General features: G+C 38.5%; 1 protein-coding gene across 4 annotated transcripts; it reads right to left on the bottom strand.

Moving 5' to 3' along the window:
• Window positions 1-2,544: 2,544 nt before the first annotated feature.
• On the bottom strand, window positions 2,545-23,879 carry THAP9 (THAP domain containing 9). Of its 4 annotated transcripts, XM_067035960.1 has the most exons (6): window positions 23,629-23,758; window positions 21,244-21,338; window positions 16,539-16,734; window positions 14,643-14,946; window positions 13,036-13,186; window positions 2,881-4,936 (listed from the first exon to the last, which is right to left on the bottom strand). In XM_067035960.1, exons 3-6 carry the CDS (start codon window positions 16,680-16,682, stop codon window positions 2,956-2,958), a joined length of 2,580 nt encoding a protein of 859 aa, XP_066892061.1. In that variant the 5' UTR covers window positions 16,683-16,734; window positions 21,244-21,338; window positions 23,629-23,758; the 3' UTR covers window positions 2,881-2,955. The 4 variants fall into 4 exon arrangements, with proteins under 4 accessions (XP_058922957.1, XP_066892062.1, XP_066892061.1 ...); XM_059066974.2 differs by lacking the exon at window positions 21,244-21,338 and having other exon boundaries at window positions 2,545-4,936; window positions 23,629-23,879; XM_067035959.1 differs by lacking the exons at window positions 21,244-21,338; window positions 23,629-23,758 and adding an exon at window positions 20,339-20,420.
• Between the last annotated feature and the right edge of the window lie 791 nt (window positions 23,880-24,670).

Below are 24,670 nucleotides of genomic sequence, written 5' to 3'. Positions count from 1 at the left end.
TTCAATAAGAAAACAACCAATCTTCCTTAAAATATGGGGAAAAGACTTGAACAGACATTTCACCTAAGAAGATTGTGAATGGCACATAAGCCTATGAAAAGATGTTCAGCATCATTAGTCATTAGAAAAATGGAAAGGAAAGCCACAATGACATATCACTGCACACCCATTAGAATGGCTAATTCAAAACAAAACCCTGACAATACCAAGAGCTAGGGAGGAAGCAGAAGAACTAGAACTTTTCATACATAACTGGTTGAAGTACTGCATGGTACATCACTTTGCAAAAAAACAGTTCAGGCAGTGTGTTATGAAGTAAAACACTTACCATGTGACCCACTGTATGGGTACAACACATTTTTTATTTACCCATTCATCAGTTGGACATTTTTTAGCTATTATAATGCTGCTATGAAATTTGTACACTTCTCGGGTATATGCCCATTGGTAGAACTGCTGGGTCACATGGCAGTTCTACATTTAACTAACCTTTTGAAGAACTGCCAGGCTGTTTTCCAAAGTGTGCATTCCCACCAACATTGTATGAGGGTTCCAGTTTATCGACATTCTTGCCAACACTTGTTACCTGTCGTTTTTATTATAGCCATCCTAGTGGGTGTGACGTGACATCTCACTGTGGTTTTGTTTTCCATTTCCCAGGCAGCTGATTTTGTTGAGCACATATTCATGTACTACAGGCCATTTGTGTATCTCCTTTGAAGAATAACTTCATATTTTTTACCCATTTAAAAAACAGGGTTATTTGTCCTTTATTATTCAGTTCTTTGTATACTCTAGATACAAGTCCTTTATCAGATACATGATTTGCAAAAATGTTCTGTGTTGTCTTTCACTTTCTTGATGGTGTCCTTTGAAGCACAAGTTTTTAATTTTGCTGCAGTACAATTTGTTTTGCTTGTGCTTTTGGTGTCATATCTAAGAAACTATTGCCTAAGCCAAGTCTCCAAGATATACTCTATTTTATTCTAAGAGTTTTACAGTTTTACCTCTTACATTTGGGTCTTTGTTCCATTTAGAGTTAACATCTTTGCATGTGCATATCCAGCACTATTGAAAGTAAGAAGAATAAATTTCTGAAAGGAATGCTTGTTTTCTCCGTAGGGAAAAAAAACAAAAACAAAAAACACAAGGGTGCTGAGTAGAAATTGTAAACTAAATTACCCTAATCAAATATGAACAAATAATTTATTTTAAAAATTTCACTGTCAAGCATATCATATCAAGTAAATCTGACATCAGACCTGGACCACTTCACCAGGGCAAGAGCAATTAACTGTGCTAATGGCAGCGATGGAAAGATTCTTGTCTTCGAGGTTCGTCCAATTTATCCAGCACTTAAATAGCGCAAAACACTATTTTAAGAAATTACAGAATATATAGGACATGAGTGAAATGTAACAGCAAAGAACATAAGATGCTACAGATATGAACCTAATTTTAAGTAAAGATCAAGTACAAAACTTGGATTTATATAAGCAATAAGATAAAGGTAGTGTTCTATAAACAGGCTTCCTTTAAATAAGATTTATCCCAGTGCATCTAAACTCATTCTACTGCAAACAAAACAAAAACCACAATAGTTAGACTTCTCAATAGCCCCTTATAAGATGTAGTACAGTAAAACTCTGGTTACATTTCAGAATTGAAGCCTTTGTTTGAGGTAGAACCAGCAGAAATATGTCAAAATACACTAAGGGGAATTTCAACTAATAAAACTCAACTTTCACCTACTCATTAATCTTTTACAAGTTTAAGTTTTCATATTAACTGTACTTTGTGAACAGTCACTCAATGACAAGAGTAGATATTTTACATACACAGGTGAATAATGTGCTTGTTTCTTCTTTTTCCATTAAAATACTCCCATTGGTGAAACAAATGTTTTTCTATTTATCTTTTCAGATCTGGGTATGAGAGAATGGAGAATATTGTTCTTAGTATGTTTCCATCTTCAGATTATTTAAGCTAAATTTCTGAAAAAAACTCATTTTGTAATTAAGACAAATTTTTTCACTCTCATTGACTCAGCTGACCATCTTTTTCCAATTTATTAATCACATGCTATGAAATGCCGTATTCAACACTGAAAACATGTTTCATTATTTTCCTCTTCAGAAAGAGAAGTTGAAATAAGGGCTTCTTTTCATTCTCTGATGAGCACCGAGCTCCTCCAACAGGAGTCAAGTAAGTATCCACTCTATTTTATTACTCGAAAGTAGTATTTTGAGGTCCAGAGACAATGGACTGAGAAAATTACATCTCCTATGTATGCCCCAGACAACATTTCAAACCAGCTTGGTTGCAGCACAAGGAATCATCTCATGGCTCGTGTTTACCTTCTGCCTGATAAAGCATACTTATTTCTATTTTAGGGTACCCCAGCAAAAGGATTTTTGTGGTGTTTGATGTTTACTTTAGCCTAATTTTCAAATCATATCTTAATTTTCATGTGTAAGTAAAGATTATATTCAAGGTTTGATAGGCATTCTATTAACTTTTCTTTTTTTCTTTTTTTTTTTTTTTTAAGTGTTAACATTCTTAAGAGCTGAAAACCAAAGCTCTTTTAGGGAAGGTAGTCTTTATAAAAAGGGTCAATGTTTTGGTGACTCCTCGTCATTATTCTCCCTTGTTTTCGAAGTACGTCCGGTCAAATTACTCAGTCGTATAACAGTAAATTCAAAGACAGCACCTGTTGGCTAGTCTGTTCCTACTGACTTACTTACTGCTTTCTACATTTTGTGTAACTCTGAAATGCTTGCAAGCCCCACCGAAGTCCGAGCAGATTTGATAATATGCATGATAGAAATTCCTAAGTCAGAACCACAAACTTGTCCACTCTGCAGAATGGTCAATTTGTAAAATGTAGTAAGTTGAATTTTAAAGTAAATGTTGATCAATTATTTTTAATAAAAATTTTAATATATGTTAGGTCCTTCATTTGAACGGATAGCCATCATTCCTTAGCAAGTGCCTGTATTTATTGGTATTAGCAAAACTTGAACATTTGTAATTCTGTAAAGATGACCAGTGTTTCCTTGACAAAGTTTTCATTTCAGTTCTTTCTGAATGGTGTTTTAAAGGGTACTGAGTTACACCTTTAGCTCTGATCTTTAAGAAACAGATTATTATGTCCTTTAGTAACTTTACAAAGTGATTGATGGCACACACTTCTCCATCAAAGAGATGCTTATCTAAATCTACAAAAAGATAACTATGCCCGGAAAGCTCATGTAATATTTTTTGCTGAAGATAAAATTCCATCTGTTTAGGAAGTAGTAGTTCATAAACTGCCATTCTTGAATGGGTTCTTACAACTCGCTCACAAATATCTATGACTCGGCACAAACTTTCTGAAGGGAGATGCAAGCCATTTTCCTTTTTAACACATAACAGTGATCCAATTTTAGAGGATTTGAGATCTGATGCATATAGTGCACTGATGCAGTCCTCACATGTTAAAAGAGCTGATAATTTATTTGCAATATAACCAGCACAACAGGTAAGAGTTTGCCTATGATCTGACAGGTCTAGCAATGCCTCACTTAGCGAACAGTCAGACCAGTCTTGGCAAATATCCTCTTTGCAAAAGAGAGTCTTTATAACGCTGATACCATACTGACGCTGAACTGTCCAAAGGGCCAAGTCCGTCCTTCGAGCAACTGAAATGTCAAGGATGCTTACTTCACTTAGAAAAACCTCATCTTGTAATCTGCATCTGGTCTCCAAATTATGGTAAGCTTTCTGGAATGCCATGCAGGTAGGGTTAGAACTGGTTACCAATACCTGTCTAAGCATCTTTAGAAATAATTCCAGATGATCTTGACTGAATTTGTAAGTCAGAAGATACGGAAAAGGCATGACTTTTGGGGAAACATAATTTTGGTAGAGCCATTTTAAGCTCTCAGCATTAAGCAAAAATCCCAGGAATCCCAGTTTTCGCTTACCTTTAATTATTTGATTATTGCTAATGTCAGATAATGTAACAAAAATAGTCTTGGCTTCAATTAACACATGGTTGATTTTATTAAAAGTTTCGGGTAAGAGAGGTCCTTTAAGTCCCTTTCCATAATAGTTCCTACTATTAAAAATGTCAAACAGATTGTTAATTAAGCGTAAGAACTGGATGGTACCAATACAGTTTTGAAAAGAAGGCAGGCCTAATGACAGCAAACATTCTAATGCGCTGGCCACGCTCTCACTGAAGAGTTGGGCAGCACAATTCATTTTCAGTATGTGGTTCTTCAAATTTGCCAGTTTTCTTGGGATTCTCTCCATACTTGATAATTCCTGTTCCTCTAGTGCTACTAACTCCACAAGGTGCTGCCAGTGTGCTGTGCCATTAATAAACTGAATGCTTTGAAAATTCTGAAATGCATTTCTTATTAATCTAAGCAAGTGGCAAGAATCAAAGAAGTATGCAATCTGTTGACTAGAAGATGAAGGATGCTGAAATGTACACTTCATGTTGTCGCCATCAAGATGTATCCCCAACGCTTTTGCCATCTGAACACTGTGAGCTGTGGCATCAGACGTGACGGCTAGAACTGTGACCCCTATGTCACTCAGTTTGCCAATCGTCAGACGAAGCAGCTGAGCTTGCAAATATCCAGACGCCCTGTTTACAAAAAAATAACCAAGAGGTGTCCTCCAGTGACCAGAAATACCCACTGCCATGAGCAAAATAGTTTCTGAGGCAAGTGGCGTTTCATCAGCATCAAGTTTGCCAAGACCAAAGTCCATAAACCCTAGCAAATGGTGACTGCTGGGGTCCCACTGAAGTTGCTGCTTGAGAGAGATACCTTTTATTATCAGTGAACAATATTGATATAGCTGGTCTCCATTCTCTACTTTTTGTTGAAGAAAAGAAAAAACGTTGCTGCTGAAACCTGGACCGGGTTTGCATTTGGACAGCCATCTAGAAAATGTAAAAAATGAAAAACATAAAACACAAATGAAGAAATTTAAAAAGGGAAAATGCCTTAAATGGCATTTTCTACTAAAGTAGCCTCAAATCCCTGTTGAAACAAAGCCAAGTATAGTAGCCAAATTCTACCAACATTTCAAGCATATATTCATGGTTATGATAAAATAGTAAGATAATAGAGAAACTTAGAAACACAGAATAGCAATTGAAGATGCAAACATACCACAAAATGTTTAACTTCTTACTCACTTCTTAATAAAAATCAATTACCCAGTTTGTTCTCATTGATGTGTTTGTAATTTAGATCATAAACCAGTCCTACCTGTACATTCACTGAGATGAGAAACCTGTTGAGGGGGAAGGAAACTGAGAACAGCTAGTACATCTACCCCATTTTATAGAGGTAGAGGTAGAGGAAGAGGTAGAGGTTAAGTTGCCTGGCCCATATTGTGCTGCTAGTCATGCACAAATGTGAAAACCAGCTTTCCTGAGGCCGTTGTTCAGTGCTTTTTCTCACTGCTCTTCGAATTATGCCCTTTGGGGCAACAGAGTGTCTGCATCTGTTTGCTCCTATCCAAAGTACCTACACTATTATCTTTATCTTAAGAGTTCTTTCCCACTACTGGGCATATACCCAGGGAAAACCATAATTCAAAAAGAGGCATGTACCAAAATGTTCATTGCAGCAGAATTTACAATAGCCAGGACATGGAAGTCCATCAACAGATGAATGGATAAAGAAGATGTGGCACATATATACAATGGAATATTACTCAGCCATAAAAAGAAATGAAACTGAGTTATTTGTAATGAGGTGGATAGACCTGGAGTCTGTCATACAGAGTGAAGTAAGTCAGAAGGAGAAAAACAAATACCGTATGCTAACACATATATATGGAATCTAAGAAAAAAAAATGTCATGAAGAGACTAGGGGTAGGATGGGAATAAAACACAGACCTACTAGAGCATGGACTTGAGGATATGGGGAGGGGGAAGGGTAAACTGGGACAAAGTGAGAGAGTGGCATGGACATACATACACTACCAAATGTAAAAGTAGATAGCTAGTGGGAAGCAGCCACATGGCAAAGGGAGATCAGCTCGGTGCTTTGTGACCACCTAGAGGGGTGGGATAGGGAGGGTGACGCAAGAGGGAGGAGATATGGGAACATACGTATATGTATAACTGATTCACTTTGTTGTAAAGCAGAAACTAACACACCATTGTAAAACAGTTATACTCCAATAAAGATGTTAAAAAAATAATTTTTTAAAAAAATAATAATTTTTTAAAAAGAGTTCTTTCATAGTATTTCTTTGACCTTCCCAAGCTGCTGATTATTCTTTTCTATTTCTGTTAGTGTCTGTCACTAACAGACAGAATTCTTTTCACTCAGTTCTAATTTACACTTTCTAATTTGTTATAGATCAGGAAAGGAAGTAGCCAAGTTTATTAATTGTCTAAAATAAGACTAAATGGATTGTGAGGTAGACTGAATTGTTCATCTTCACTGAAGTTTACTCTTATAACTCAAATGACTTTTTTTTTTAGGTTGAATTTCTGATTTGGGGGCTATATTCCAGGCTGCCAAGGTTTCTTCCTGGACAGCCATCTCTATTTAATTGAAATTTTAATGTACTTCCAGAAGTATTTCAGGACAGGACTTTCCAAATATTTTGCTGTAACCAAGAAGTTTCATGAACAGAATTTACCCTTACTATATGCCAGGTACAAATATACGTGTATATTTGTATATAAATGTATATACAAAATTTAATGCCACTTATGACCCACTAAATTGATTTCAATATGCACTAACAGATTTGAAAAACACAGTTACAGAATGCAAAAGACATACTCTGACTATTTAGGAGACAAAAGTATTAATCAGTTGTTTATATTTAAAAACAGGGCAAAATAATAAGACAATGAGAAAACAGAATAGTGGCTCTCCACCAGGGTGCTACAGCCCACTAGTATGTTGAAAAGCCTTTTCAAGTGTGTCACCAAAATGTAATCAGTTGTTTAAAATTTATTCTTTTGTAGTAGGATTCTCAAATGAACACTGACGATGCTAATTGTGTTACATGTGCAGTATCTAATGAAACTACTTAATGCTTCTAGGTAAAAGTTCTAGTTTAAATAGGTTAAAAAAGCTTATGTTCTGGTGAGCTTGCTTTTTAAATGAAAACTAAATGGTATCTTAATGTCCACAACTACTAGAATGATGTTTCTCAGGCAGAAAAATATGTGGACTTGTTGATTTTTTTTTTTTTAAGTTTTTAAAACTGAGAGTAGAAACACTCAAACCAAGTTTTTAGTGTTGTAGGGAAGTGACTGATTTCTCTCTCAAACCAACTTTTTTCCCCAGCTCAAAATGAAAAAAAACTTTTCCTGATTGTATAAAATGACACATCCATTTTTTTTAAAACTGAAAGAATATAGAAAAGTGCAAAAAAGTAAAAATCACTGTTAATACATGAACTTATTTACAAAACAAAAACAGACTCATAGACATAGAAAACAAACGCATGGTTACCAAAGGGGTGGCACAGGGGGGAGCCTGGAGGGATAAATTGGGAATTTGGGATTAGCAGATACACACCACTATATATAAAATAGAGAAACAACAAGGGCCTATTGTATAGCACAGGAAACTATATTCAGTATCTTGTAATAACCGATAATGGAAAAGAATCCCCAAAAGAATATATATAGGTATACCTAAATCACCTTCCTGTACACCTGAAACAATATAGCATTGTAAATCAACTACACTCCAATAAAAATAAATAAATAGATATTTTTTAAAAATCACTTAATATTTCAGGGACATTCTTCCAGATCTCTTTATGTATACATAACTAGATCTATTTATGTATACATAACTAGATATAATTTTCAAAAATTATACTGAACCTATGTTTCTTTACTATAGTAATGTTATAGACATACTTTTGCATGTTCTTAACTACTGACCTACAGCAATATTTTAAGTGTACACACAGTAAAACTCTTTAGTTTGGTTCATAAATAATTGAACCAACCTGTATTGAAGGACACTTAGGTTGTTTCTAATTTTTAAACAATACAAAGAGCACCACAATGTGTGTTTGTGGGCACACATACACTTATACATATCTATGTCATTTATGCAATTCCTACGAGTAGGATGCAGAGCTAAATTTACTTATGCATGTATTAGAATGAATGAACTCAACTTTTAAAGAAGTTTTGGGCCGCAGGTGCACATAATTGAGTGAGTCAATTTAAATATAATTCACATTCCCAAATGGTCCTTCAGAAAGTTTATACCAATTATAATTGACATACTCATCAACATGTTTTAAATTACACATTAGCTTAGTTTATGGAATAATTATAGGGAGCCACTTGGGTAGCTTAAAGCTCTGCTTAGGAAAAATATTGTGCTAAAGAGCCATAATGCTGAGCTGGGTGTTCTTCTTTAAGACCATTAGCTCCTCCCACTGTCTTGGTTATTTCTGAAGCTCGCACATCAACTCACCTATACAGGGAGCTAACTTACTAAACTGCAATGAATGCCAAAATAGAAAATTAAATTAGAAACAGAAAAAGTCTACTAAGATCATACTAAATGTATCACTATTATAATTAGGAAAGCTGAGGGTGCTATGACATTATTTCAAAGGAGTTGTGAAAACAAACTACCTTAAAGACCCAAAGCTCTGGAATTATAAGAAGCACAGCTGTGGGAAGGTTCTGGACATAAAGAATTCAAGGGAGAATTGAAAAAGGATCCAACATCAGTACAGAGAAAATTAGAGAGGTGACTGATAGCAGCTAAGATAAGAATTGAAGAAATACCAGTTAGAAATGAGTGAGTGAGGTACCTCTCTAACTGAATCAAGGGTTTTTTAAAATGTAAGTCTGGCTTGGTCTGTCATCCATACAATTGTTTCTCCATTATCATGGGGGGAAAAAACAACTATTCATATTTTCTCCTTTCTCCCAAACTTCTAATGCTTCCTTCCCCAACTCTTAGCTATTAACTTTATGTCACTGAGAAAACAGAAGCAATTTGATAAAAACTCATTTTCTTACCACCAAATCTGTTAACCTGTTGCATCTGTATCTCTCTCTTTTTCCTGTTTCGACACATATTTGTCCCTGCTCCTAATTAAGGCCAGACCTCCCTCCACAGCAGTGTTGGATGTTGCCCTCCTGCAGTTATCCTTTCTGTTGTGTATCACTGATTTTCTTATCTGCACTAGATCACTCCCATGAGCAGGCAAACAAGGTGTAGCATCTGCTATCTCATCAAATATCCTCCCCTCCATTTATGTTCCTTCCACTTACGGACACATTTCTCTTCTCCTTTCATAGCAAAACTCCTTGAGAGAGTCCATAATCACTGTCTCTGCTTGTTTGCCTTCCAGTATCTCTTGATTCCACTTCAGCCAGGCTTATCTCTCCATCACTGCACTGCAACTGCTTTTATCAGGGTCATCACTGATGTCTCCATCTTGCAAAGTCCAATGGTCAATTGACTGTCCTCATCTTACTTGATCTCCAGCAGCATGTGACACAGTGCAATACTATCTCCTTGAAATACTTTCTACACTTGGCTTCTAGGCCATCACAATCTCCTGGTTTTCCTCCTGTCTCACTGGCTGCTCCTGATCAATAAATGTTTATTGAATAAATGAATATTCAATATGATTAGAGATCTAATACTTAAGCACAGATGTGTTGAAAATAGATATAAACGGGGGAAATGAAGGGAAATGTAATCAAATAAAAATTTTTGACCATTCAGATTTCTCAGTATAAAATCTAGGTATTTCCAATATGTTGGAATGAAAGATGGCCATTAAAACAAAATTTGGGTGATGTATAGTTTTTTTTTTAAGTCTGGGAGAATACATACCAAACTGCTAACAGTGGTTACTTTGTGGGATTAGGGGAATGGAAGTATTATAAATATTTTTCACTTTCTGGTATTTATATACTTACATACTGTTTCAATGTTTTATACTAAGCATGTATTACTATCATATTAAACAAGGTAACTTAGTTTCAGACAAAGCATCCAAAGAAGTAAGCAACCCTTTGAGTACTAAAATTGTAAATCGAAATAATGACACAGCAAAGGTTACAAAATGAAAAATGACATGAAGAGAAAAAAGATCAGTGTGAGCTGGAATTACCAGAGAAAACTTAATTCAGGAGTTGATGCAGAACTATAGAAATAAAGAAAACCATGGGGGGCGGTGGGGGAGGGAGATGAGAAGTCATATGGAATGTCTCACATAAACCATAGTGTAAAATCAGTAACTAATGTTTTAAAACCAGTGCAAAGGAGAGGACTTGACTAAAAACCGTGTGGAAGAGATAGCACCATAGTATCTATAAAAATGTCTCTTGCCTACCAGAAAGTAGTCATTTATAAATAAGTGTAATATCTGGCCTAAATGGTAAAATCACATATGGAAGAGAGGGAATAACCTATACACAAATGTTCATATCAATATACAAAACAGCAGTTACAACCAAAAAATAAAAACGATATAAACGTCCAATAGTTGGAGAATGCCAAAGTTAAGTAGGGTACCACTGCCTGATATTCTGCAGCTATTCAAGATCATAACTTTGTAAAAAACTAGTAAATCTAAGCACAGAAAAAAGACTGGAAGTAAATTCCCTATGTTAATAGCAATTGTTTAAATATAACCTAGAGGAACAGTTAATGAATTTTCCTCCTTTTTCTCTCATTTCTAAATTTGTTAGTAGTAGTATTATGTTAATAGTATGTATGGAGGAAAATTCTCATTCATGTTTTATTTTTTAAAGGGGATGTGATGTACATCATGGTGACTATAGTTGATAATACTGTACCTATATCTGAAAGTTGCTGAGAGTAGATCTTAAAAGTTCTCATCACAGACACAAAAAATTTGTAACTATGTGTGTGATGGATATTAACTAGACATCTTGGTGGTCATTTTGCAATATATACAAATATCGAATGCAAATATCAAACACATAATTACATTGTATACCTGAAACTAACATAATGTTATGTGTCAATTACATCTCAATTTAAAAGAAGAGGGCTTCCCTGGTGGCGCGGTGGTTGAGAGTCCGCCTGCCGATGCAGGGGATGCGGGTTCGTGCCCCGGTCCGGGAAGATCCCACATGCCGCGGAGCGGCTGGGCCCGTGAGCCATGGCCGCTGAGCCTGCGAGTCCGGAGCCTGTGCTCCGCAACGGGAGAGGCCACAACAGTGAGAGGCCCGCGTACCGCAAAAAAAAAGTTTCCCCCCAAGTGTGGAAAAAAAACCCCTCATAATAATCAAGGTCCTTCCTCCCACCAAGCCTCAGTTTCCCCCTTCTTTAAAATGAGGGGGTTGGACTACATGATCTCTAGGAGTTTCTCCAGCTCAGAGCCCCTATGAGTCTGTTTTAAAGTTGAAGCAATAAGAAACCAAGAAGCACCTTCCAGGAAAGAAGGCTCCTGCCGTTCCTGGGCGGCCTCTGCCCCAATAGCAGTGGATTAAATGAAGTGCTGCTCTTCAGACAGCGATTTGAGGTCCACTGCAATTCTTCCTTACATCTGTTCAAAATCCTAAACAACCATCCAGGCATTCTTTCATTCCACAAATATTTATCAAGAGACCATTGTGTTCCAGGCACCCCTCCAGGGCAGGAGGTCTAACAAAGAACCAGACACAGATCTCATACTTGGGCAGCTCACAGTCTAGGGGGGAAGACAGGGTTGAATACTAAGATTCAGTTCCACATTGTGTGCGCAAGAGGGTACCTAGTCCAGAATCGGAAGAATGGCAGGCCAGGCTTCACAAAGGATGTGATATCTAATCTGAGCCTGAAGGGTGAGGACCAATCTCCAGGACTAACAGGGAGAATGGGCATTTCAGGCAGACGGACTAGTGAGTCTCCAAGGTAAGGAAGCAGCAAGAAATGCCTTGCAATAGGAACATGGAACCTAAGAGGGCAGGGAGAGAGGCAGGAGGTGAGCCACAGAATTCAGCAGGAGCCACATCACATCACAGAAGCTCAGTGAGCCACAGGAAGAAGTCTACGGCTAATGGGAGGCTTGGGCAGCAGGAAAGTGACTGGTATGGGTTGACTTGGGTCCCTCAAAAAAGATATATCATAGTCCTAATCTCCAGTACCTCAGAGTGTGATCTTATTTGGAGATAGGGTCTTTACAGAGGTAATCAAGTTAAAATGAGGTCATTAGGGCACACCCTAATCCAACATGACTTGTGTCCTCATAAAAAGAGGAAACTTGGACACAGAAACATACATGGATAATGGAAGACGATGTGAAGAAACACAGGGAGAAGACCACCATCTACAAGCCAAGGAGAGAGGCATGGAACAGACCCTTACTTCACAGCCCTCAGAAGGAACTAACCCTGCCAGCACCTTGATTTTGGACTTCTAACTTCTAACTTCCAGAACTGTGAGGCAATACATTTCTGTCATTTAAGTCAAATAAGTAAATAAATAAAAATAAAAGAATCTGTAAAACCCGTGATGAAAAAACAGTAAAAATTGAGTATTAAATTTATAAGGCATTACTATAAAGTCACTGTTATTTGCTTATTTATATATATATAAATATAGCTATGTATTTTGACCACAAATTCTAAAAAATTATTTTTCATAATCTGGTCTCTGGACAGCCTGCATTGGCACCAACTGCAGTGCTTACGAAAAATTCAGATTTTTGATCTTTGCCTCAAACCAATGGTATCAATCTAGATACCAATCAATTTCGATTTTCTAGACTAGTCACATATCAAAACTACTGAAGTGTCTGAGACATTCCAATATTTCAAGATTTAGATTTTACCATCCAGAGTGTCTCTACCATCTGAAAGATGCAAAAAAATTTGTCAGCCTATATGTCTTCATTCTGTGGGTGAAATATCGACTGTGATAATATGTAAATACCACCTAGAAGTTTTTAAAAAGAGAAAGTACACAAAAGGAGAGTATGAATACTAATAGCATTAATGTATAAACTGCAGTGAAAGAACAAAATGTTTATTTTATTTAATATCTAAAAAGTAATTCACTTACGTTCTGAGGATAGAAGAATGAGGCAGTTTAAGAATCTTTCTTACATAATCATAGACTTTGCTACTGCACAAGTAGAGTGTACACGCAAATTGCTTCATTTCTGTGGAGTACTCAGCTGTTTCTCTCCAGTTATACAACTCCCATTTAAAATCTGTTAAAATAAATTTATTCTTTGTGATGAAAAATGTGTACAGTAACATTTTCAGGCATAGATCATAGCATTTGGATATAAAATATGATAGGCACCAAAATTCAAATAGTTACATTTTAACTGAGTTTGTTCAGAGGTTACTATCCAATCTTAGAGACTGTTAACCAATTTATCCTGTTCATCTTGGATCATTTCACTAGAAAGAGGGACGAAAAGTGTGTCAACTTGAGTCGTTATATTTTACTATTCACTGGCAGCCTGAGTGGAGATTTTTACAGGAACAGGGAAGAAAATGAAATAAATGGATAAATTAAGTCTCTGGATTATGAGGACATTTATTAGTTTTAGTTTGTTCCCTGGTTATCAATTATCTGAGAGTGAAAATTAGACACAAGAAATATTTGGGGGGATAGGGAACTATTCAGAATGAACAATCTTCCCTACCATTGAGAGAAAAAAAAATCCTCTGTTCCTGGTGCAGACCCCTATTTATAACCTATATACCCCTCTTGGAAAACACAAAATACTCTCTTCCATTGGAGATACCTACTCTTGTCTAGAAAAGGACATGCTTCTTTTACCCGAATACAAATCCAAAATCTCTGCTGCTTTCATCAAAGAGTAAGTTGGCAATTCTTACTTTGCCCCTCTTCAAATATCCTGGTTCACAAAGAAGACTAGGTAGTCTTTCAATGAACATATATATACTCTATAGTATTTTAGAAAAAAATTTGGAGACTTAACACAATTTTCAAACTCAAAGGGATTTTGCAAATTATCTAGTTCAACTCACTGCAAAAAAAGACTTTAGTGATAAATTATCTAGCAATTAAAATTGTTTACAAAGAATTTGCAGTGACAAATGTGTGATTATAAAAAGTGAAAAGTAGGGACTTCCCTGGTGGTCAAGTAGTTAAGAATCCATCGTTCAATGCAGGGGATGCCGGTTTGATCCCTGGTTGGGGAACTAAGATCCCACATGCCACAGGGCAACTAAGCCCATGCACCACAATTAGAGATCCCACATGCCACAACTAGAGAAGCCTGAGTGCCGCAATGAAGAGCCCATGTGCCGCAACTAAGACCCAAAGCAGTCAAAATAAATAAATAATTAAAAAATAAATTTTTTAAAAATTAAAAAATTTTTTTTTAAAAAGTGAAAAGTACAATATATGGTATAAACCATATGATCTCATTTCTGGGTAGTAGGATTATGTGTTATTTTTTATTATTTATACATTTCTTTGCTTCTCCTGTAATAAACATATTACTTTTAAAATTGTAAAATCATAAAAGGATTTTGGTGATTATTTTTCATTCTTCTTGCTTATGCTAGAGACTTTTCACTTCTCAGCTAAAAGCATATTTACACTGGCAATACAAAATAAATATGTAATGATATTTCAGAAAAATTAAGAGCTACACTGTAAGTATTACAGGTCATTAGGGAAGATACCGGAAAATTGTGCTCGTAGCAGACACTCTGTTTCCTCTGAAAGTAGCTTCTCTTCTACAAGTGCATCAATTAATCGTAAGCCCTTTCTCTTCTTGATCATCCTGTAGTTTTTTGCAGAAGCAAGTCTTTTTTTGGACACTTGTAGCATCTGTTGCACCTCAGCCAGTTTCTCTGCTCCTATTGTGAGAGGTCTCTTTAGACTGTAGTTATGGTCCTCAGTAGCAACCTCTTGAGAATTATCAGGAAGTGGCTGTTTTAGGATTTTTTGTCTTGCTTTACCTTTAAGGTGTACACCTTGGAGAACCTATGACACAAATAGAAAGTGAAGTTTATTTTAGAAATTATCACACAATGATTATCTATAAAAATACCACTGAATACAAAACACTCACCTGGTTGCTGTGGAGAGTTAGTTATAAAAGAAAAGGTCATAATCTCTGACTTTTTACAATATATAATCTCTGGGATAATGTAAACAAGTTTTAGGGTTTTTTGTTTTTGTTTTTTTGGCTTCTATACAGAAGTAGTAACATGATGCTGAAAGTTTCTGAAATGATTAAAGTAACTAGAGAAAGGTGGTGGTAATTTGGAAAGGTTTCACAGGAGTTTTGAGTTGTTCTTTGAAGGAGTAATAACATGGTTTAATGGAGGGGACAGGGAAGTTATTTGCACAAACAGGAAGGCAAAGGACAGAGCATGGGCTTTGGAATTAAGACTCCTGGCTCCCCTCACTTGTTAGCGGTGACTTAACGTCTATAAATCCTTTTATCTTCTCACTTATAAAATGTGGATAATAATACAGAGTTGTTTTAAGGATACAATAAGATACTTTATGTAAATCGCCTAGTGCAATGCCTGGATGACTGTAGGTCCCAATAAATTGTAACTATTATTGATTTTAAACGAAAGCATAAAAGCAAGTCAATTTATCATATATACAGTGGGTAAGTACATGTGGTTCAAAAAGAGAATTCAAGGCAGTTAGAGATGCACAAATCAATTAATAGAAAGCTCTTCAAACTTATGAGTTTGGATTTGACACCAACTATATTCTTCTGAAAGAGGGAATAAGATAAAACAATACAGAAAGAAGGAGACTCCAATGAATAAGAGGAAGGTGAGGGTAGAGTAAGGATAGAACAGTTGGATGACTATTTGCAGACTGCAGACAGTGGTTGAGTCATATATGAGCATGTGGCTAAGGGGTAAAAGGATAAAATAAAAATAATCAAAAAACCATAAGAATGTAACACCAATACTGGTGACTGACTCATAGAAGGTCTTCCATTTTCCATATACCTCTTTCTACCTCAATGCTAATAATTAGGTATGTTTTTGGTCAAGATCAATAACATTTTGGGGAGAGCCAAAAAAATGGAGGGGGTAGATAATTTCAAAGTATTGTGAAAACTGTCTCATACTTAAACAAAAGCCTGCATTCTAAAGCTGTTTATATTTACTAGTTGATTTTTGTGATCAGTTTAGTAACCTTTATGTATATCTAGACATATGGTTTGCATTTATACATTTTATTTATTTATTTTTTTGGCTGCACCACATGGCATGCAGAATCTTAGTTCCCCGACCAGGGATGGAACCCATGCCCACTGCACTGGAAGTGCAGAGTCTTAACAACTGGACAGACAGGGAAGTCCCATAAACACTTTATTTTTATTTCTTAAAAAGCTCCAAAGCACAATTACTAATATTACATATATATTTTTTAAAAAACCAAAAACTAATTTTCTAGGCATTTAAAGTGTATTATAGAATTTATTTTAAGACCTAGGTTTTTGGTTTTGTGTTTCTCTCTGTAAAATCTAGCTATAATGTGAGCTGTCTTGATTTTTAAAGGCTCTGTAAAATTTAATTTTGTTTACACCTAGATTTAAATACCTTGTATAGAGAAACAGAAGGCACAGCTCCTTTTTTCAGCTTTCTTCTTATGCCATATGACTCAAAGTCACTTTCTTGAAAGTGTTTGGAACATAGCATAGCACCTGGTCCTGGAATCCAAATCTTTTTGCTTCTGGGGTCCATACGATTAACAGCCCTGATCCATTTTGAGCGCTGAATGGTATCAGTTGGAAATCTACAGCAATCATATTAAAATTCCATTAACATGAAAATATAGTAATACTACAGTAGTATTTATTATATAAACCGATTATTTAACTGCTTTACATAAACATTAAGTCCAGTTAATTAAATTTTAATTCACTTGATCTGATTTCATTTTTCAAAGTTCTTTGGCTTTTTAAATCCAAAAGCTTGGGCTTTCCTGGTGGCACAGTGGTTAAGAATCTGCCTGCCAATGCAGAATACACAGTTTCAAGCCCTGGTCCAGGAAGACCCCACATGCCATGGAGCAACTAAGCCCGCGATCCACAACTACTGAGCGCGCGCACGCCTAGAGCCCGTGCTCCGCAGCGAGGAGCCCCTGCAGCGAGGGGCCCCCGCAGCGAGGAGTCCGCGCACTGCAACGAAAAGTAGACCCGCTCGCCGCAACTAGAGAAAGCCCGCGTGCTTTTTAAAATTACTGAAATAAAATAAATTTAAATCCCAAAGCTCAATATCTAAGTGATCTCATCTGTTTCAATTTGTATGTGGACAATTCTCCTATTAAACACCTGCACATTCTATCTTCATAGCCTACCCTTAACAGAATCTGCTCAAATTTAATATGTCTTTCCTTTCCTGTGTCAATTTTTTAAAATTTATTTATTTTTGGCTGCATGGGGTCTTTGTTTCGGCATGCGGGCTTTCTCTAGTTGCGGTGAGTGTACGGACTTCTCACTGTGGTGGCTTCTCTTGTTGTGGAGCACAGGCTCTAGGCGCGCGGGCTTCAGTAGTTGTGGCTCGCAGGCTCTAGAGCGCAGGCTCAGAAGTTGTGGCACACAGGCTTAGTTGTTCCGTGGCATGTGGGATCTTCCCGGCCCAGGGCTCAAACCCATGTCCCCTGCACTGGCAGGTGGATTCTTAGCCACTGCGCCACCAGGGAAACCCTGTGTCAATTTTAAACGATGTCCACAAATTCTTCAGTACTCGTCCTTTCAAGGGGTGGAGCCTAATTCCCCTCCCCTTGAGTGTGGGCTGGGGTTAGTAATTTGCTTCTAAGGAATATAAAAAAGCATACGTGATAGTGGGCATTAAACAAGATCATAAAAAGCACTGAGGATCTGTCCTTGCTCTCTCTGTTGAATGGTTCTTCTCTGGGGGAAGTTACCTGCCATGTCATAAGGAGCCCTATGGAGAGTCTGCTTGGCAAGAAACTTGAGTTCTCCAGCCAAAGGCCTTGTGAGGGAGCCTTTCTGAAAGTAGATCCTTCAGCCTCCGTCAAGGCTTCAAATGACTGCAATCTTATGAGATACTCCGTAACACCCACCTTATCCACTCCTCAATTCCTGACCCTCAGAAATTATGTAAGAAAATAGATGCTTCCACTGAATTTTGAGGAAATTTGTTACTAAGCAGTAGGAAACAAGTACATCTCCTATACTCAATTTTCCTATTTTGTTTCAAAAGGATCACTTTTCCTAGCCTTGAACATAAAAATTATCTTGTATTTCTCTACTTGTCAGTCCCAGCCAAATGATTATATTCAGCAATGGGTGAGGAAAAAAACTTGTGAAAGTAATATAATGAAAATCACAGAACTACTTTTTCTGTCCCCCCTTCTCCTTCCTGTTTTTTGCCCACGCTGCGTGGCTTGTGGGATGTTAGTTCCCCAACCGGGGACTGAACCCAGGCCCTCAGCAGTGAAAGCACAGAGTCCTAACCACTGGACCACCAGGAATTCCCTGCACCCTCTTCTTTGATTTACTTTGGAGATAGATCTATAGGTAGCCTATGACTTTTATATATTTTAACTCAGACTTTAAAACATACATAGTTGTTAGAACTGAAACTGGTGGAAAATTTTAATTTTCTTAGCGACTTGTTAGGGAAATGATATGACAGTATGATAAAACTTAATTCTGAGATACTCTCAATCACCTTGAGAAAGAACACTGAATTGGTAAACCTCTAAGTCTCAATTCCCTTTTACTAGCCATGTAGTATTAGATACATCTCTCAATCTGTCAGCCTCCTCCAGGGCTATAGTAAGAGTACCTGAGGATACAGATGCGTTCAAAAGCACTTTTTAAATGGTAAAGTACTATCCAAGGTTTGTTCTTTCTTAGGAACAACTAATTCCACTTTCGGGACTTTTTATTTTATTGCTCCAGGAAGATGATGCTACTTGATCAAGAGAGAATGTACAGGGAATTATTTTTCCAATAAAGATGAGGCACACCTTTCTCTTTTCACTGGGCTCTTTCCTTAACTGGTGGCACGTGTTTGTGAGGCCACATTTCTAGATTGGGTGTAGTCTCTAACCATGCAAGGGACCATCAAAAGTTGGCTAGTCCACCAAGTTACATTACCAGCCTGATTCTCTGATGCAAAGCTTCCCAACTGGCATGCCTGCTGAGTACAGTTATCAATCCCCTTAGCCCATGGGGTGGGCCTGGGCCACCTGGAGCCCTTGATGTAGTTACATCAAGCTAGTCCCAAACTGCTTCGTAGGTGTGCCCCAAAGTATTAAACAAATATTGCCAATCTGCAAAAAAACATGAAAAGGGTTGGTAAATACTGCAGTCTAACCAGCATGACTGACTAATTTGAGTTCTGGACAAAATTAAATTGGTATTAACAATTGATACCACTTTTAAAGCATTTACCTTGTGCTATATATATATTTTAAAGACTTAGTTTTGGTCTTAAATAACTCTGCAAGACAGGTTTTTATCCTTTTACAGAAGATGAAACCAAGACTGGAGCAGCCAAGTTTAGCCACCAGTAAATAATCAGTTAAAATTGGAATTCATGTTTCCCTAGTCTAAAGCCACCTCTGGCAGAAGAAAAATCCCAAACCAATCACCATCTCATATACACAGTAATGAAATGGCTTACACTGTAATACAGAATCCATTTTCTTCCTCCTGTCGACTATGTCTTTTTTTTTTTTTTTTTTTTTTTTTTTTGCGGTATGCGGGCCTCTCACTGTTGTGGCCTCTCCCGTTGCAGAGCACAGGCTCCGGACGCGCAGGCTCAGCGGCCATGGCTCACGGGCCCAGCCGCTCCGCGGCATGTGGGATCTTCCCGGACCGGGTCACGAACCCGTGTCCCCTGCATCGGCAGGCGGATTCTCAACCACTGCGCCACCAGGGAAGCCCTACTATGTCTTTTTTATACTATTAGCAGAGATTTACTTCTTGTTTCCTGCACATCAAATATTCTCCAGAAAAGTGGCTAACAAAACCAATTCTACTGTGGTTACATCTAGGGAGGGAGAGAAATGATTGAGGGGCAAGGCTTCAACTATACCTACAACTTAAGTCTCTTCTAAACAGAACAAAAGCAAACATGTTAACATCTGCTTATTCCCAGTGATGGGTAATATGTGTTTGTTACGTATAAATAAAAGTTTAAAAATAGAATTCATTACAACAATTAAGGCAAAAACTCTTCCAAATGATCATGCATAAATTCCTTGGTAATGAAATAAATGGAATTTCTTAATCTCTTTACACCTACAAAAAGGGAATGAATCAAAGGGTCAATTTAAATTTTAACTTGCCAGTCCCACTTTGTATTTAACCATTTATGTGTTTGACAGAGCACCAATATTCTCATAGTAACAGTTTCCACACCTGTGAGTCATTTTGATTCAGGCTTTTCAACCACAGCGCCTTGCTTATGTCCTTACCACCTCTTTCACGACTCTGGTGATGGTGCTGGTGATGCTGGGAAAGGCTTCAGAGGACATAATATCTGAGCTAGAGCTGAAGTGTCAATAGCAGTTTGCCATGCAGAGTGGCCACTCCAAGCAGATGCAAAAGACACAGAGATATAAAATGATTACTTGGAACTTTCTGGCTGATAAAGCTTGGAAAAGTAAGTTAATTTGGAGGCTTGAAAGGAGAGTACAGAGGTAGCTGGGAGCCGTTATAGATGGGAGGTAGCTAGAGGTCAGATCACAAAAGGTCTTGTATGCCTTATTATAAGCTTTGGATCCATCCTTCAGGTCAATGGCCACCACAGAAGTCTACACTCATCTATTGAGAGTTGAAGAAATTATTAGAATTCATTTTTATAACTCTTTGCCCCATCTTCTAATTTTTGTGTTTCATAATATATATTAGTATATCACTTCATATATAAATTTATAAATTATTATAAATCACTATCCATGTATCAGAGGCATGTATTCAGGTTTTTTTGTTTGTTTTTTATGGAAAGAGCTCCAGGATCACATAGCTTGAAGATGGAGACTTCAACAGCAAGTTGACTAATTCTCTCCTTCCCAGATCACCTTTTTGCTGAGCCCTTACTTCAGATCAATATCACCTTGTCACCAGGACTAACACCATAGTATTCTAACTCCTTTTCCTGTCTCTATTCTTTCCTGCCTTCCTTACAACTTCCTAGGTGTCAGGAAGACAGATGATTCTGTGTGTTTAATTCCGCATATATGTATTATAAAATAATAGAAATATATTTCAGATTGGAAGAGAGGTGTATGAGGAAAGGATTCACAGAGGAGCTTGGACTCTACCTTGTAGGCACTGAAGAGCCCAAGGGATTAAAATCCTTCCTTCAGGGAACCAGCATGATAAAATTTGCATTTTTAGGAAAATCATTTCCAGAAATCTAGAAAATGGAATGAATGGGGAAGAAATCAGGCTGGAAGAATCATAGCAGACTACTGTAATAAATGCATAGCTTTTTTAAAAAAATTAAGCAGGTCTTACTGTGGTTCTCAACATATAAAACAAATAAAAGCAATAAGCCAGTTCTTCCCTATTTAAAGAAACTAGGAAAAAGGCACAGGAAAAACAGGGCAGCAAAAAGTTGAGAAAGAAATTAAAGAAAAGGGAGAGAACGAGGGAGAGAGTGTCAGTACAGCTATGGGAGATGAGAGTTTCAAGAAGTGGTCGATATGACTGAAAGTTAAAAGAGGTCAAGAGAAAGATTTACAAGCGCTTATTTAGATTTGGCAAGATTACCAATGACCCTCAGTTAGTGCTGTTTCATTATAGTGGTGACAGACATCTGGCTACAGTAGGGTGAAAAGGCAACAGGACTTAGGGAAATAGGTGTATGCTTCTGTTTTGAGGAACTTGGTTATAAATGGAAGGGGAGGGTAGTGTAGAGGTGCACAAAGGTTCAAGAGTGTGTGTCTGTATTTAAAAGTGGAAGTAATGTAAACATGTTCAGTGTTTTTAGGCAAGTAACCAGTAGAGCAATTTACAATAAAAAGAGGACAGGAACTAATTGATGGAAACAAATCCAGAGAAGAAAGGATACAATTATAACAGCTTAGGTGGAGGAAGCAGCCCTACTTAAACTAAGCAATACTACAAAAGGCCTACCATATATGGTTGAAACTCCTTAACTTGACATGTTAATTTTTTTAAAATAATTTGTCTCCAAGCTACTTTTCCCACTCTACTACATTACATCTTCACTTTCCATCCCTTTATATTTTTCCATGTTATTCCTATTTAAATGCTATCTTTCTTCCACCCCACTCTCCAATCTAGGTAAGGTTCAAGGTCCAACTCAAATACCACTTGTCCCACACAGCTCTTTTTGGCTTTTTCATAAAAGTCCTTTGTCAGGGGTTTAACTCTTTACCCCTCATATTGCCTTAATAGGCTACCACTTTAAAAAAACACTGTACATTTCTTTTTGTCTGTGAGTATCTATTCTACGCACTTTCCCACTTCTCATTGATCTCAGTGACCTTTACTAGACTGGACCACAGATGTGGGTTCAAATTAGATCAGTCTGAAAATAAGTCCCATTCTTGTTCCAAATATAATTTCCTTGCATTACCAGTTACAGCCAGAGTCGGACCAGGCTTGCAGAGCTGGGCTAATGATACTGAACATCTGGTAATGACAGTACTGGTGAAAATCTGAAACCGAGCAGGTCCCTTCAGGGCCCTCCTGGGTACAAAAGCCCTCTGTGTCTCCCATTTCGTGTCAAAAAAACAAACAAAAAACAAAAAAATTCAGTCTCCTAGGCCTTCCCTGAGTTCCAAAGAGCAGACCCAAGCGATGACTAATTAGGGAAGTTAGGGGAGTTAGGGAATGGGTGGCGGGTAGGGGGGAAGCAGTTAAGCCAGATAGCCTGAACAATAGTTCAGTGATAAATAGAGTCCTAGTTCCTCCTCAAGGGATATACAAAACAATCTGATGGTATATTTGGGTAGTTCTGCAAAAACTAACCCCTCACCCTGGTGGAGGATGGTGACTACCTGCTGACCACAAGTACTCAGACCTCAGACTGGATGGAACCATAAGGCCGACGATTCACATTCTCTAAACACCAGACTGTTACCTCACCCCTCATTCAATTAGAATAATGTCATGCACCCTGCAGCCCTCACCCCAAATCCCTGCAGCCCTCACCCCAAATAGTCCTAAAAGCCATCAGGGAATTCAGGACTTTTCAGCACCGGCTGCCCATTCTCCTTGCTTGGCACCCTGCAATCACCACTGGACTTTCCTTCACTACAACCTGGAGTCAGTAAAGTGGCTTTCCTGCGCGGTGGGAAAGCGGACTCCAGTTCAGTTCCATAACAAACTGATCTGTACTCATGCTCCTGAGCAAGCCACACACTCTAACGAAAGCGCACGCCTTCAACAGTTCTTCTAAACTGCCTTCTCTTCCGGTCTCCCGAAAGGAAGCAAGACTCCTTTCGAGTAACCCCTGCTAAAGGCTAATGGAGAAAGCACTTCGGAAGCAAACACTGAGCGGGAAGACGAGGAGAGCATTAGCTCTCAAACGTTGCCCAATTCCCTCCCCCGCCCCCACGCTACGCACGTCACGCCACGCCACGCCGATGGCATGGCGCCCCGCCCGCCCCGCCCCACCCTGCCCTGCCTCCCGCCTGGCAGTGCTGGGAATTAGCGCGGAGGCTGCTCTCACGCACTGGTGGAAGGAGAGGCCGCGCTCCCGGCTCAGCACGGTATCCCGGGTGCTGCAGCCCACTGCCGAGCAACTTCGGGTCATCTTCTTACTACGTGGGGCTCCACCGTCGGTGTTCCCGCGACAGCATGAATCCCGATAAAGTTAGCTCCGCCCGCAGACACTGCGGCTACGACCTTTATTTGTCGAGAAAAGCGGGCTCTTAAGGCGCAGGGCTCCTACCCTTTCTCTCCGGGGCCCTGCGGCAGTCGCCGTGGCCAATCACAGACCACGCCGTGTCGCAGCAGCCAATCGGAAAGGCCAGGGGCATTAAGACGCGCATTGGGCCGCCCCTCCCCGCTTATGGGAGGGTGGTTAGTGGATTTAGCTGGCGTGGGCTCCTTTTCGTCCGTGCGCTCTGGTTAAATCCAGTGCCATCGCGCTTTTTGTGAGTCCCAGCGAGAGAATGCGAACGGGAGAGGCAGGACCAAAGTTGAGGCGAATCCAGTGGCATGCCGATGGGTCTCCAGGTGCGAGCTCTGAAAGTGACGGGAGGATGTGACGGGAGGGATAGGAGGGAGAGGGGTAAACGCAGCGCCCTAGAAGTATTGAAGACAAAATTGGACCGCAAATAAATGATTTACTGAGAGGCATGTCATTTCCTTGCATTTTATTTTTTTATAAATTTATTTATTTATTTTTGGCTGCAGTGGGTCTTCGTTGCTGCGCGCAGGCTTTCTCTAGTTGCAGAGGGTGGGGGGCTACTCTTCGTTGCAGAGCGCGGGCTCTAGGTGCGTGGGCTTCAGTAGCTGTGGCGCAAGTGCTTAGCTGCTCCAGGGCATGTGGGATCTTCCCGGACCAGCGCTCAAACCCATGTCTCCTGTATTGGCAGGTGGATTCTTAACCACTGTCACCAGGGAAGCCCCTTCCATTTTATTTTGTAGTTCTCTGATGCGGAGATAATGTAGGAGCTATTGGTATGGTTGACTGTAGGTATGTGACCTCAGAAGAGCTTGAATGAGAATGTAATACCAAGATAAGTCGACTTTCAATTCAACTGATTCTTT

This window comes from Kogia breviceps, chromosome 6 (assembly GCF_026419965.1).
Source record: "Kogia breviceps isolate mKogBre1 chromosome 6, mKogBre1 haplotype 1, whole genome shotgun sequence".
NCBI lineage: Eukaryota > Metazoa > Chordata > Mammalia > Artiodactyla > Physeteridae > Kogia > Kogia breviceps.
This window is presented reverse-complemented; position numbering and strand designations above follow the sequence as displayed.

Coding starts and splice junctions, on each gene's coding strand:
- THAP9 (XM_059066974.2), bottom strand. CDS start 23,708: ATGACCCGAAGTTGCTCGGCAGTGGGCTGCAGCACCCGGGATACCGTG. Junction 13,187..14,642: donor GCTACGAGCACAATTTTCCG/GTATCTTCCCTA, acceptor TTATTTTAACAG/ATTTTAAATGGGAGTTGTAT. Junction 4,937..13,035: donor CATTCTTCTATCCTCAGAAC/GTAAGTGAATTA, acceptor TACATTTTCTAG/ATGGCTGTCCAAATGCAAAC.